We start from the raw sequence: 12,500 nt of genomic DNA, 5'->3' as shown, positions 1-12,500 counted from the left end.
TCATTGGAGGGGTGGGGGGGGGGGGTTGGTTTGTCCACTTCAGGGCAGTGGGGAGGCTTAGCCTTCCTCTCTTACACCCCTCCATCCCCTCCCCTTCCTCAACCCCCCCCCCTCCTGTCAGTGAGTGTGTGTACACAAGCTGATAGTTCTGTGCTGTGAAAGTTTGCTCACGTTTAATCATTAATCTGTGACAGCAGTCAGCGACTGTAGGATGTCACCCTGAAGAACACTTTTATACCCGTGCTGTGTGTGTCTGTGTGTGTGTCTGTGTGGGTCTGTGTCTGTGTGTGTGTGTGTGTGTGTCTGTGTGTGTGTGTGTGTGTGTCTGTGTGTGTGAGTACCGGTGGTGCTCACAGGACAGACGGAGGCAATTTAGTTTGGAGGGCTGTAATTCGTAAACCAGGCCATGGTGTCTCTGCTCATAGTTGTGTGTGTGTGTGTGTGAGAGAGAGAGAGAGAGAGAGAAAGAGAGAGAGAGAGAGAGAGTATGTGTGTGAATGTGTGAATGTGTGTGTGAGTGGGTGGGTGGGTGGTGGTGTTGGGAATCAGAAGCCTTCTGATGCAGCTCTGAGCAGAATCATTTTGTGCTCAATTTGTTTTGTGTATCGCTGGAGATGGTGTCTGCTGGGTAGAGAATCTCTATCGCTGGAGTACGGCTCATTGATTTGGAGGAGACATGGAGGGAATCCAGATGCTTCTGAATGGATATGAATCAACTCTGGAATTAACTTCAGATGTTCATTAATCTCAGAGAGAGAGAGAGAGAGAGAGAGAGAGAGAGAGAGAGAGAGAGAGAGAGAGAGAGAGAGAGAGAGAGAGAGAGAGAGAGAGAGAGAGAGAGAGAGAGAGAGAGAGAGAGAGAGAGAGAGAGAGAGAGAGAGACTTTGGGAGTTGCTTGGATAACTGAAGTGCCTTAGGGGCATTACAACACTTCGTTGTACCCATCTCGAATACATAAATGATAACAGAAAATGAAAATCCCCTAAGCAAAATAAATCAAGTTAGGTTTCAGAAAGGCATTATCGTAGGGGGCCTATCAATCATCCGAGGGTATTGAGTTAGCTTAGCAACGTGCTGGACGACTATCTCTACTCTCTCTCTCTCTCTCCTTCTCATGCACACACACACGCTGTCACACACACACTCAAACTGACAAATCTTCACCCCCTTCACCCCCTCTTCTCCGTCGAGCCCCCTCATGACAAAGGCTGCTCCCTCCCTGGTGACCCATGACCCTGAGCACTTCCTGGTCTTGGGTCACGTGACAACAGAGATCCCTTCCCATTGGCCAGAGGGTGGACAGGTCTGTGAACCTTTACCGAGGCTAAAAACACCTATTTTTACGTTTCACCTTCACTTTACCAGCACTGTGATTGGACGCTTTGTCCACCGTGCTGGGAGGTGTGTCCTCCACAGGTCACCTGACCCCACGCCCACAGGTCACCTGACCCCACAACCTAGTCAGAAGCTCACAGCGGCACAGACAGTGGGAGAGAGAAGATGAGAGAGCACAGGGACCCGGAGCGACAGACAAAGGGAGGTAGAGGAGCAGATAAAGGGAGCTGGAGAGAGAGCAGAGCGAGGAGAGGCAGGGCTGGGGTTCAAGGTTGTTTCCTGGCTGTTGTGATGTTCATTCTACTCGGTGCCGAAGTGAATCTCCCCCTGAATGAGGGGTTTTATTCTGCGGCTTGAATGAGATTCGAAGGGCCATGGAGAGGGAAGGAGGGCGAGGGGAATGTGGGCTCCAGCCTTCACACACACACACACACACAGACACACACACACGCCCCTCTTTCTCCTCTGACACGATGCAGAGCTGGGGAGAAAGGGATAAAACAGCCCCCATCATACGGGAGAGGATAGATGAGAACCCTTTTTTATTTAGTCCTCCTCCACCTCCTCTCCTCCTCCTCCTCCTCCTCTCCTCCTCCTCCTCCTCCTCTCCTCCTCCTCCCTTCCTCTGTCCCTCCCAGTGCCAGAATGAAGCTTTCATAGATTAAATGGTTATTCTTTATTAGATTAGGGGTGCAATAATTGTCGGCTTGATTTATGAGGGACATTTGTTGCTACTACAAGCATAAAATAGGTTAGAGAAGGAAGGGATGAGATGGAGGAAAATACTGGAAGGGAGGTTGAAGGGGGAGGGGGAGAGCTGGAGTAGGTTGGGGGAGGCTGGAGGCTGGAGGGGGAGGCTGGAGGGGGAGGAGGGTTTGGTAAACCTATCCAGCAGTCAGCTAAAGTGGGCTAAGATGCTGACTGGGTTGGATATGAAAGTGCTGGCCTCTTTGAAGCAACCTGGACAAGCCTTGTGTGTGTGTGTGTGTGTGAGAGTGTGTGTGTGTGTGTGTGTGTGTGTGAGTGTGTGTGAGTGTGTGTGTGTAATACTGACTCAGAGGGGTGTGTGTATTGAGGTGAAACATCCACTACCTTGCAGATGATCAGACGTGGTTAGTTTGCTACAGGTGAACATGTCACATGACATGATATGAAGTACGGAAGGTGACACTGCTGTACAGTCTAGTTTATAACGGACCTGCAACCATTCCATAGACTACAATAAATCCTTGGGCTTATACAGAGTGTGTGAATGTGTCGGTGTGTGTGTGCTTACGTGTGTGTGTGTGTATTACGCCCTCCAGTCTCTCCAGATGCTGTGAGGTTAGTCCCAGCAGGTCTGCCCGGCTACGACTGTGCCTAGCATCGATCGGTGACGCAAATCACCCCTCTAATCCAATTAACGTGCCTGGCTTACTCCACAGCTCCCTTGAGTCATCAAAACCCCATATTTATAAATATACTGTATACAGAACTCTGACACATTTCATCAACTTAGAAACACAGAAACAGCTAACTCAGACCTGACCTGATTGTGTGGTTTGAACCCTTGTCCCTCTCTCTCTCTCTCTCTCTCTCTCTCTCTCTCTCTCTCTCTCTCTCTGCCTGTCTTGCTCTGCAGGCTGAGGTGGAGCAGGACTTGACACACAGCCGCAGCGCCACCATGAGGCTGGAGGTCTGCATTCTCTACTTCACCCTGCTGCAGCTAGCAGGGGCCGGCTTCCCTGAGGACTCCGAGCCAATCAGCATCTCGCATGGCAACTGTAAGTTTGGCTGGTCTGGCCTGGTCTCTCCCTACAGCTCTCTCTTTAAGTCTCTCTTTGTCCCTCTTTCTTTTGTCTCTCTCTCTCTCTCTCTCTCTCTCTGTTTTTGTCTCTCTTCCAGGGTCCTTCATCTCCTACCTGACACCAGACAATCACATCCCTCTCTCTCTCTCTCTCTCTCTCACCCTCTCTTTCTCTCTCTCTCGCCCTCTCTCGCCCTCTCTCTCTCTCCCTCTCTCTTTCTCCCTCTCTCTCCCTCTCTGTCTTCCTCGCTCTCTCCCCCTCTCTCTCTCTTCCTCCTTCTACTTAATCTCCCTGTGGAGCCCATGTGACCATGTCACCCAGCTTCCACCTTCCTCACTCTCCTCTCCCCCACCCCTCGTAGCCCCCTCCCTCCCTCCCTCCCTCCCTCCCTCCCTCCCTCCCTCCCTCCCTCCCTCCCTCCCTCCCTCCCTCCCTCCCTCCCTCCCTCCCTCCCCTCCCTCCCTCCCTCCCTCCCTCCCTCCCTCCCTCCCTCCCTCCCTCCCTCCCTCCCTCTCAGAGTGCTGTTGAAAGAGTGTAATTTGGTGCCGAGGGAAAAAGGCCTCCATGAAAAAAATCTGGAGGAGTTCAAGCAGCATTTGAAACGGAGCCCGCCTCACATCAAAGGATAATCCTGTGTTCTCCTGTAGGCCAGTAATGTGCAGTGTGATAGTGTAAATAATACTACCACAGGATGGAAGATGCACTTATTGTACTCTCCTTCCTCCTTTTCCTCCCTCCTCTAAACCTCTCTCTGTGTCTCTCTCTCCCTCTCTCTCTCTCTCTCTCTCTCTCTCTCTCTCTCTCTCTCTCTCTCTCTCTCTCTCTCTCTCCCTCTCTCTAATCCTTCCCAGACAGCAGAACCAGAACATCATCCATGTTGCCCTCACAGCAACCTGGAGTTCTGCTCAGATGTGTATATAAACCCTCTCTCCCTATAGGAGGGATGTCTGTGCTTCCTTCACTAAGAGAGTGTGTCACCTCAATCCTTCCCTTTCTGTGTGTGTGCGTGTCTCTTCTGTGTGTACGTCTCCAAGTGTGTGTGTGTGTATGTGTGTGTACATATCTAAGTGTGTGTGTGTACCTCCTCTCCTTTCAGACACCAAGCAATACCCTGCGTTCGTGGGCCACAAGCCGGGCAGGAACAACACCCAGAGGCACAGACTGGACATCCAGTTGATCACGATCATGAACCGAACGCTCTACATCGCTGCCAGGTCAGTACGCGCTCAGGCCCAACGCTGAGGAGGCGCACTTGATTCGATCCCCGAGTCGGCGCTGCTTGGGAAAGCAGGGTTCGATTGTTGTCTGTGAGGGTGAATCAAGGTCCACTCTATGTTTTTGACAGTGTACAGCCGTGGTCATCCACATCAAAGGCCTCTCCCTGAGCCCTCGTGTCTGGGGGCTGTGCTGGCTTTCATGGCAGATAAGATGCCCACAGATGGAGAACATTGGATAAAAAACGCTTTCATTCAACCGTGCTCTCCACTCCGCTCCAAGGCAATATTCATTTAATAGCTGTTGTGGTTCATAAATCCTCTTTCATGAGGTGTTTTTCTCCAGAGTAGACTTCAGACAGGTACACACAAAGGAGATATTTGATCACAGGACAAGATTGTCTGCTTTCTGCTTCTCACTTGATTGTGTCGGCGTGTATTTCCGTCTGTCTGAGGTGTTGAGGTTCACAACCAGACAACCATCCCTGCCCCCTGGGCCCCGGGTCACTGCTGGCTATAAATACAGGAGGGGGGGCAGCTGTGTCCTGAAGACAGCACTGTGGGGGTGCTTAGCTGAGGCTTGATTTTCTTATCTTTCTACGGTATTTTCTTTCTGAAATGTTCTTTTGGAACTTTGTTTGGCTTACCTTGGACCAGAAGAACAGAACCCAACCAAGCTAAGTGAAACATAGGAGAACATAGGATAAGTGAGGAGAACAGGAGAGAGGAGAACACAACAGAACAAAAAACTGCAGAACAGACAAAGACCCTGTTTTCCCTGTCCAGCAGCGGCAGGGTAGAGGCAGAGGCAGCGGCAGGGTAGAGGCAGAGGCAGCGGCAGGGTAGAGGCAGAGGCAGTGGCAGGGTAGAGGCAGAGAAGGCCCTGGAACCTCCAGATCTCCATGAACAGCCTTGGTGCTGTGTGTGTGTGTGAGAGGGTGTGTGTGTTGGTAGGTCTGGGTGTAGCTTTTGCCCACCTGCCATATGGAGTGTAGGGGACAGGGGACACTTTAAAAGAGAGTGTGTGTGTGAGAGAGAGAGTGTTTGTGAGAGAGAGAGAGTGTGAGTGTGTGTGTCGGTGTATGTGTATGAGAGAGTGTTTTGAGGTCTGCCTTGCCTCGCATATTCAAAGCACACCGGAATGCCGACACATGCTGTCGGAATGTGAGGCAGGAATTTCTTGAATTGCGTCCACTGAGCCAAGCAGGGGAGGTCTGGGTTTGATTCCAACAAAGGAATGTCCAGATCGATGATTCAGTAGCAGGGCCACAGGCAGCAATGGGAGGAACGCTCTCCACAAGCACACCCTGATCCACAAAGTCCAACCACTAAGATCCAGGACAGCCGCAAACGGCAGGACAATCATTGCAAAAATCAATGTCTAAGTTGGTCAATGCACTAAAGTGGCCCTTCTCTCAAATACAAAACGACCATAACAACAATGTCATCGTAAAACCTGATGAGTTTCGAGATGTCAATCAGCGGCTTTTGTCACTGTTCCCCAGAGAAATGGGCTGTTTGTTCCCGAGCCAGCATTGTAGTCCAAAACCTCGTCTGAATACCAGACCCCATTGGCTCCCAATGAGACGTACACAGATGGATGCTGGGAAACGGTGTCCAAAAAATCCAGACATGGTTCCAGAGCATTTTGTGAATGGGTAAGGTGTAAGCCCGGCTGGCTCATGCTTTGCCTGGCAGAGAACCACCAGCGCTTTTAGCAGCAGGGTCCGCACAAACACAGGCTCAGAGGGACAGGCTCAGTGAGGACAGGCTCAGTGAGGACAGGCTCAGTGAGGACAGGCTCAGAGGAACAGGCTCAGAAGGACAGGCTCAGAGGGACAGGCTCAGTGAGGACAGGCTCAGTGAGGACAGGCTCAGTGAGGACAGGCTCAGAGGAACAGGCTCAGAAGGACAGGCTCAGAGGGACAGGCTCAGTGAGGACAGGCTCAGAGGAACAGGCTCAGAGGAACAGGCTCAGTGAGGAACAGGCTCAGAGGGACAGGCTCAGAGGGACAGGCTCAGAGGAACAGGCTCAGTGAGGACAGGCTCAGTGAGGACAGGCTCAGAAGGACAGGCTCAGAGGAACAGGCTCAGAGGGACAGGCTCAGTGAGGACAGGCTCAGTGAGGACAGGCTCAGAAGGACAGGCTCAGAGGAACAGGCTCAGAAGGACAGGCTCAGAGGAACAGGCTCAGAAGGACAGGCTCAGCCATGCTCGCTTTGAGACACGCTCAGATGTGATGGGTCAGTATCAGCAGGAGACTGTAGAAACAGGAAGTGGGTTTAAAGGATCGATGGTTATTCATTAGCTTTTGTCTCTCTGCGGACGTTTTTTTCTTTTTAGCTTCCAAAATTTTTTCAGTGTTTCAGTGATCTTGCATTTGGTTTTGAGCCTTTTGAGGGTAGATTAATATTCATAAACGAATCACTCAGCTTACTGACTGTGAAGGAAATAGGATATTCTGCTTTCAGCTCCTCAATGACTGGTAAAAGGCTGATTGGCTGACAGCTAATTGGCTGACAGCTGATTGGCCGTCCAATATGCAAATGTTGTTCTGTATCAGGAGTCACTTTGTAAAGTAACAAGGTGTATACAGTTTATTTCTGATGGTGGCCAACCATTTGTGTGTGCAACAGACATCCAGCCAGTCTGTCAGTCAGTCAGTCAGTCAGTCAGTCAGTCAGTCAGTCAGTCAGTCAGCCATCCACTAGGTGCTCTGGTATCCTAGCACTAAGCTGGCGGTATCCTAGCACTAAGCTGGCGGTATCCTAGCACTAAGCTGGCGGTATCCTAGCACTAAGCTGGCGGTATCCTAGCACTAAGCTGGCGGTATCCTAGCACTAAGCTGGCGGTATCCTAGCACTAAGCTGGCGGTATCCTAGCACTAAGCTGGCGGTATCCTAGCACTAAGCTGGCGGTATCCTAGCACTAAGCTGGCGGTATCCTAGCACTAAGCTGGCGGTATCCTAGCACTAAGCTGGCGGTAGACTCCCCAGCCACTCCACATGCAGGGCATATTCCCCATTCCCGCCCTCCAATTCCCGGAAGTCATGGCAACCGCACTTAGCCTGTATTTACAACCTCAGTCATGGTGGGAGAAAGAGAGATAGAGAGAGAGTGGGGAAGGGAGAGAGAGAAGAGAGTCAGAGAGACAGAGAGACAGAGAGAGAGAGAGAGAGAGAGAGAGACAGAGAGAGACAGAGAGAGACAGAGAGAGCCTGGCTACTTAGGATATGTGTCCAGATCCCAGGTCCACAGTACACAAACATCTTGTATCATGTGAGGCAGTCCTGGTTGTGGTTCTGCCCAGGTCTAACATGTGAGGCAGTCCTGGTTGTGGTTCTGCCCAGGTCTAACATGTGAGGCAGTCCTGGTTGTGGTTCTGCCCAGGTCTAACATGTGAGGCAGTCCTGGTTGTGGTTCTGCCCAGGTCTAACATGTGAGGCAGTCCTGGTTGTGGTTCTGCCCAGGTCTAACATGTGAGGCAGTCCTGGTTGTGGTTCTGCCCAGGTCTAACATGTGAGGCAGTCCTGGTTGTGGTTCTGCCCAGGTCTAACATGTGAGGCAGTCCTGGTTGTGGTTCTGCACAGGTCTAACATGTGAGGCAGTCCTGGTTGTGGTTCTGCCCAGGTCTAACATGTGAGGCAGTCCTGGTTGTGGTTCTGCCCAGGTCTAACATGTGAGGCAGTCCTGGTTGTGGTTCTACCCAGGGACCTGGGTGTTCTTGTGATCACTGCAGGACGGTTCCTTCCGGTTCTATCTGGGTCGCTCTGCAGCCCACGGGTCCCTATTTATCTGTCGGCACCAAATCCTGTTAAAACCCTCTAATGATGCGGATTACACTTCCTCGTTACCTTCCTCCCGGCTCTCTTCCTCCTCCGCCTCCTTCTCTCCGGATTGCGATGTCCAACCCGACACGTTAATCTCATCCTGTGATCTGCGCCGTACTCACCCACAAACACTTACCCTGCGTGTTCCCTGTCTCTCTCACCCACAAACACTCACCCGCTGTTCTCGGTGAGGATTTGTGCTCCCACATCTGAATAAGAACCCTCCCCTCCCTCCTACTCTTGCCTCCGCCCTCCCTCCTCCCTTCCTCATCCCTTCCTCCTCCCTCCTTCCCCCTCCTTCCTCCTCCCTCCCTCCCCTCCCCTCCCCTCCCCTCCCTCCCTCCCTCCCTCCCTCCCTCCCTCCCTCCCTCCCTCCCTCCCTCCCTCCCTCCCTCCCTCCCTCCCTCCCTCCCTCCCTACCTCCCTCCCTACCTCCTTCCTCCTCATCCCTCCCTCCCTCCTCCCTCCCTCCCTCCCTCCCTCCCTCCCTCCCTCCCTCCCTCCCTCCCTCCCTCCCTCCCTCCCTCCCTCCCTCCCTCCTTCCCTCCTCCCTCCCTCCTTCCTCCTCCCCCCTCCTGAACAAGGCCCCTCAGAGAGCCCCCCCCCAGTGTGACCTCACCCTCTTCACGTACCATCAGGACATTCTCACTGTTCTCCAGGACCCGACAGCCAGGGAGAACCGGTCTCGGCCCCCTACAGCAGACACCCTCGATCTAGTCCCAGGATGGAGGGAGGATGAGGGAGGGAGGATGGGGGGGGGGGGGTGGGTCGAGGCTTGCGGGGGAGGCTGATAGGGTTAGGTGTGGGATGCATACTAATAGCGTTGGCCCTTCTCCGCCATCGGAGCGCGAGATGGCTTCACAAAGGGCCACCAGATGGACATAGGTGGCCCGCGGTCGACCCAGAAGAAATGGCGTGTTATGAGAACGACATTCTTCAGCACAAAGACCCCTGTGTTCTCCCATGGGGCCACGTGTTCCCCTCTCTCCTTCTCCCTCTCTCTCTCTGTCTCTGTCTATCTCTCTCTCTCTCTCTCTCTCCCTTTCTCTCTTCCTCTCTCTCTGTCTCTCTCTCTCTTCCTCTCTCTCTCACCCTCTCTCTCTTCCTCCCTCTCTCTCTCTCCCTCCCTCTCTCTCTTCCTCTCTCTCTTCCTCTCTCTCTGTCTCTGTCTCTCTCTCTCTCTCTCTCTCTCTCTTACATTTTTCACCCGCAAATTTCGGGAGGTATGAATCCCACTCCACAGTAATTCACAGAAGATGAGGCCCACAGTGTTTAGGGGTGCAATTGGTGGCTAGCATTAGCTTAGAGTTCATTAGCTTTTCAGTGTTCAGATTGGACACAGAGCTATTACGTAAAATGTGTTAGAGAGGCGAGCGTTAGCTTGAAGCGCTGAAGTCGCATCTCAAAGTAGTGAAGTTCTGATTCAGGACCTGTTCCCAGACTGAAGGTTTTTCTGTTCCGAGTGAACAGCTGATCAGGCCAGCCTCACACGTTCTGAAAGTGAAGAACTAGACAGGGTCGGACATGCCGGATCAAATGATTTAGCTTCTGGGATGTCGAGGTCACAGATGTCCCAGGACCCTGTGAAGCCCGCCGTTGTTTTTCTGCAAGGCTATAGTTCAGCGAGCTAACACTCTTCAGCCGAACAAAGCTAGAGTTATTTTCTCAGAGTCGGGGAAGCAGTGAGTTCAGCAGGAAGCCCAAAGGGGGACCAGATCATCTCTGATGTTGCTCCAGGTGCAGCCCCAACCCCAGCCTCAGCCTCAGTCCAGCCCCAGCCTCAGTCCAGCCTCGGCCTCGGCCTCAGTGTTGTTAGAGCTGGTGTTGACTCAGCCGTAGAGACAGGTCCAGTGTTGTCCTGCTGCAGGCCTGAGCAGGATGTTTGTCTGATGCATCATCACTTAGCTCAACCTTATCTCTGAACTCGGCTGTGTTCTAGAACCAGAATTCTTATCTCTGCTGGAACTCTTCTGTGTTCTAGAACCAGAACTGAGTTCAGAATCAATGGAACTCTTCTGTGTTCTAGAACCAGAACTGAGTTCAGAATCAATGGAACTCTTCTGTGTTCTAGAACCAGAACTGAGTTCAGAATCAATGGAACTCTTCTGTGTTCTAGAACCAGAACTGAGTTCAGAATAGATACCAGGACACCAACAGGGGGAGAGAGAGAGAGAAGAAGTGAGGAAAGATGGTGAGAGAGAGAGAGAGAGATAAAGATGGTGTGTGAGAGAGAGAGAGAGAGAGAGAGAGAGAGAGAGAGGCAAATAGTGAAGAAGAAAACAGTGTATAGGGAAGGAAGAATCATTGTCGTTACCTTTTAACGGTTTGGAACAGGGGAACAGATTAACAAGATCCCGTGTAGAGTAATTACACCGTGTGCACATAACTGAGATCAGTTTAATGAAGATCATTTGCCGTCAGGGGGGGTGTGGTAGTGGGGTGTGCATGGGAGGTAGTAAAGCATGTGTGGGGGGGGGGGGTGGGGGTGCCCTGGGGGGTCGTCTGCGTCTCCTCTGTAGCAGAAGCAGCTGTGCGAGTGTTGGGTTTCCTCACACACACACACACATGCCAAGTGACGAGGAGCCGAGGTGTCATCAGAGCTCCCACAGCACCGGGGGGTGGGGGGGGGAGTGGGTGGGGGGGGGGGAGTGGGTGGGGGGGGGGGAGTGGGTGGGTGGGGGGGGAGTGGGGGGGGGAGAGGGGGGGGGGGGGGAGATGGGGAGTGGGTGGGGGGGAGTGGGTGGGTGGGGGGGGAGTGGGTGGGTGGGGAGTGGGGGGGGGGGGGAGATGGGGAGTGGGTGGGGGGGAGTGGGTGGGTGGGGGGGGGAGTGGGTGGGTGGGGGGGGAGTGGGTGGATGGGTGGGGGGGGGGGAGATGGGGAGTGGGTGGGGGGGTGTCGAAATACCGACACTCTCCAGATTAATTACTCATTTTGGGTGGTGGTAGTGATAAGGTGGCCTGGTGGTAGTGATAAGGTGGCCTGGTGGTAGTGATAAGGTGGCCTGGTGGTAGAGATAAGGTGGCCTGGTGGTAGTGATAAGGTGGCCTGGTGGTAGTGATAAGGTGGCCTGGTGGTAGTGATAAGGTGGCCTGGTGGTAGTGATAAGGTGGCCTGGTGGTAGTGATAAGGTGGCCTGGTGGTAGTGATAAGGTGGCCTGGTGGTAGTGATAAGGTGGCCTGGTGGTAGTGATAAGGTGGCCTGGTGGTAGTGATAAGGTGGCCTGGTGGTAGTGATAAGGTGGCCTGGTGGTAGTGATAAGGTGGCCTGGTGGTAGTGATAAGGTGGCCTGGTGGTAGTGATAAGGTGGCCTGGTGGTTCTCACAGCTGAGGTCCTGGGGAACACAGAGAGGAAGTGTATTCATTTCGGTCTGGCTGTTCTTCCTTGTCCTGATTAGATTTTCTTAATGAAACAGTCTGCGAGCATGTGTGTGTGTGTGTGTGTGTGTGTGTGTGTGTGTGTGCATGGGTTGGAGAGAGGGATCGTCAATTAAGCCACAGTCAGGCCCGCGTTGTGTAACTAGGTGTGATTATAAACACGTTTGTGGTTATCTCAAACAAATTAACAGCAGTTACATTGTTTGGTGACCTTTCTGCCTGCCTGCCTCTCTGTCTGTCTGCCTGCCTGCCTGCCTGCCTGCCTGCCTGCCTGCCTGTCTGCCTGTCTGTCTGTCTGTCTGTCTGTCTGTCTGTCTGTCTGTCCTTGCCTTGCCTGTCTGTCTGTCTACCTGCCTGACTACCCTCCTACCTGTCTGTCAGTCTGTCTAAGCCTCACGTCTAGCTTCCTGCTTGGCTCCTGCAGTTTTATAGCTTCCATATGCAGGCCTGCAGAGTAGCCTGCGTTTCCAGTCAAACACACACTAACTCCTGTCTGGGGTTTAATGCCTGTTGGTATAGATTTCCTTTTGGCTCAACACTTGGCTTAATTGACCTGAACAGCTCAATGTGTCTTGGCACCCCCCCTTCCTACACCCCCTCACACTCTCAACCCCCCACCATCCCGCCTCCCCCCAACCCCCCCCCCCCCCCCCCCCAGCAGCAAACTTTTCCCAGGGACAAAGGACTCTTTGTGGTTGTCGTCGGCGATGGCAGGCACTCTAAACCTTTGTTGACTGTTTCTGTCTGCGAGAGCAAATAGCTGGCCTCCTTTGTATATTGTTATGTTTCAGATTTTGAACAAAGTGTATCCAAAGAGACCAGTTTCTGAATGTAAACTGCCTTCAGGAGAACAGAGCCAAAACACTACACGGCTGCATTTGTTTGTTTGGTTTGACTGACTGTCTCTCTCCCCCCTCCCCTCTCTCTCTCTCTCTCTCTCTTTCTCCCCCCCTCTCT

The 12,500-nt window shown here is 52.7% G+C and overlaps 1 protein-coding gene across 1 annotated transcript in view; it reads left to right on the top strand.

Annotated features, from left to right (window-relative positions):
• sema6a (sema domain, transmembrane domain (TM), and cytoplasmic domain, (semaphorin) 6A) overlaps window positions 1–12,500 on the top strand; it is a 101,002-nt gene that overhangs the window by 43,089 nt on the left and 45,413 nt on the right. Inside the window, 2 exon segments of the mRNA XM_084690300.1 lie at window positions 2,957–3,098; window positions 4,219–4,336. Coding sequence (XP_084546426.1) covers window positions 2,999–3,098; window positions 4,219–4,336 — 218 coding nt within the window. The 5' untranslated portion in view covers window positions 2,957–2,998.

Source organism: Hypomesus nipponensis, chromosome 24 (genome assembly GCF_054491055.1).
Source record: "Hypomesus nipponensis isolate SF chromosome 24, ASM5449105v1, whole genome shotgun sequence".
In the NCBI taxonomy this organism is placed as follows: Eukaryota; Metazoa; Chordata; class Actinopteri; order Osmeriformes; family Osmeridae; genus Hypomesus; species Hypomesus nipponensis.
The sequence above is the reverse complement of the archived record's forward strand: the minus strand, read 5'-3'. Positions and strand labels throughout refer to the sequence as shown.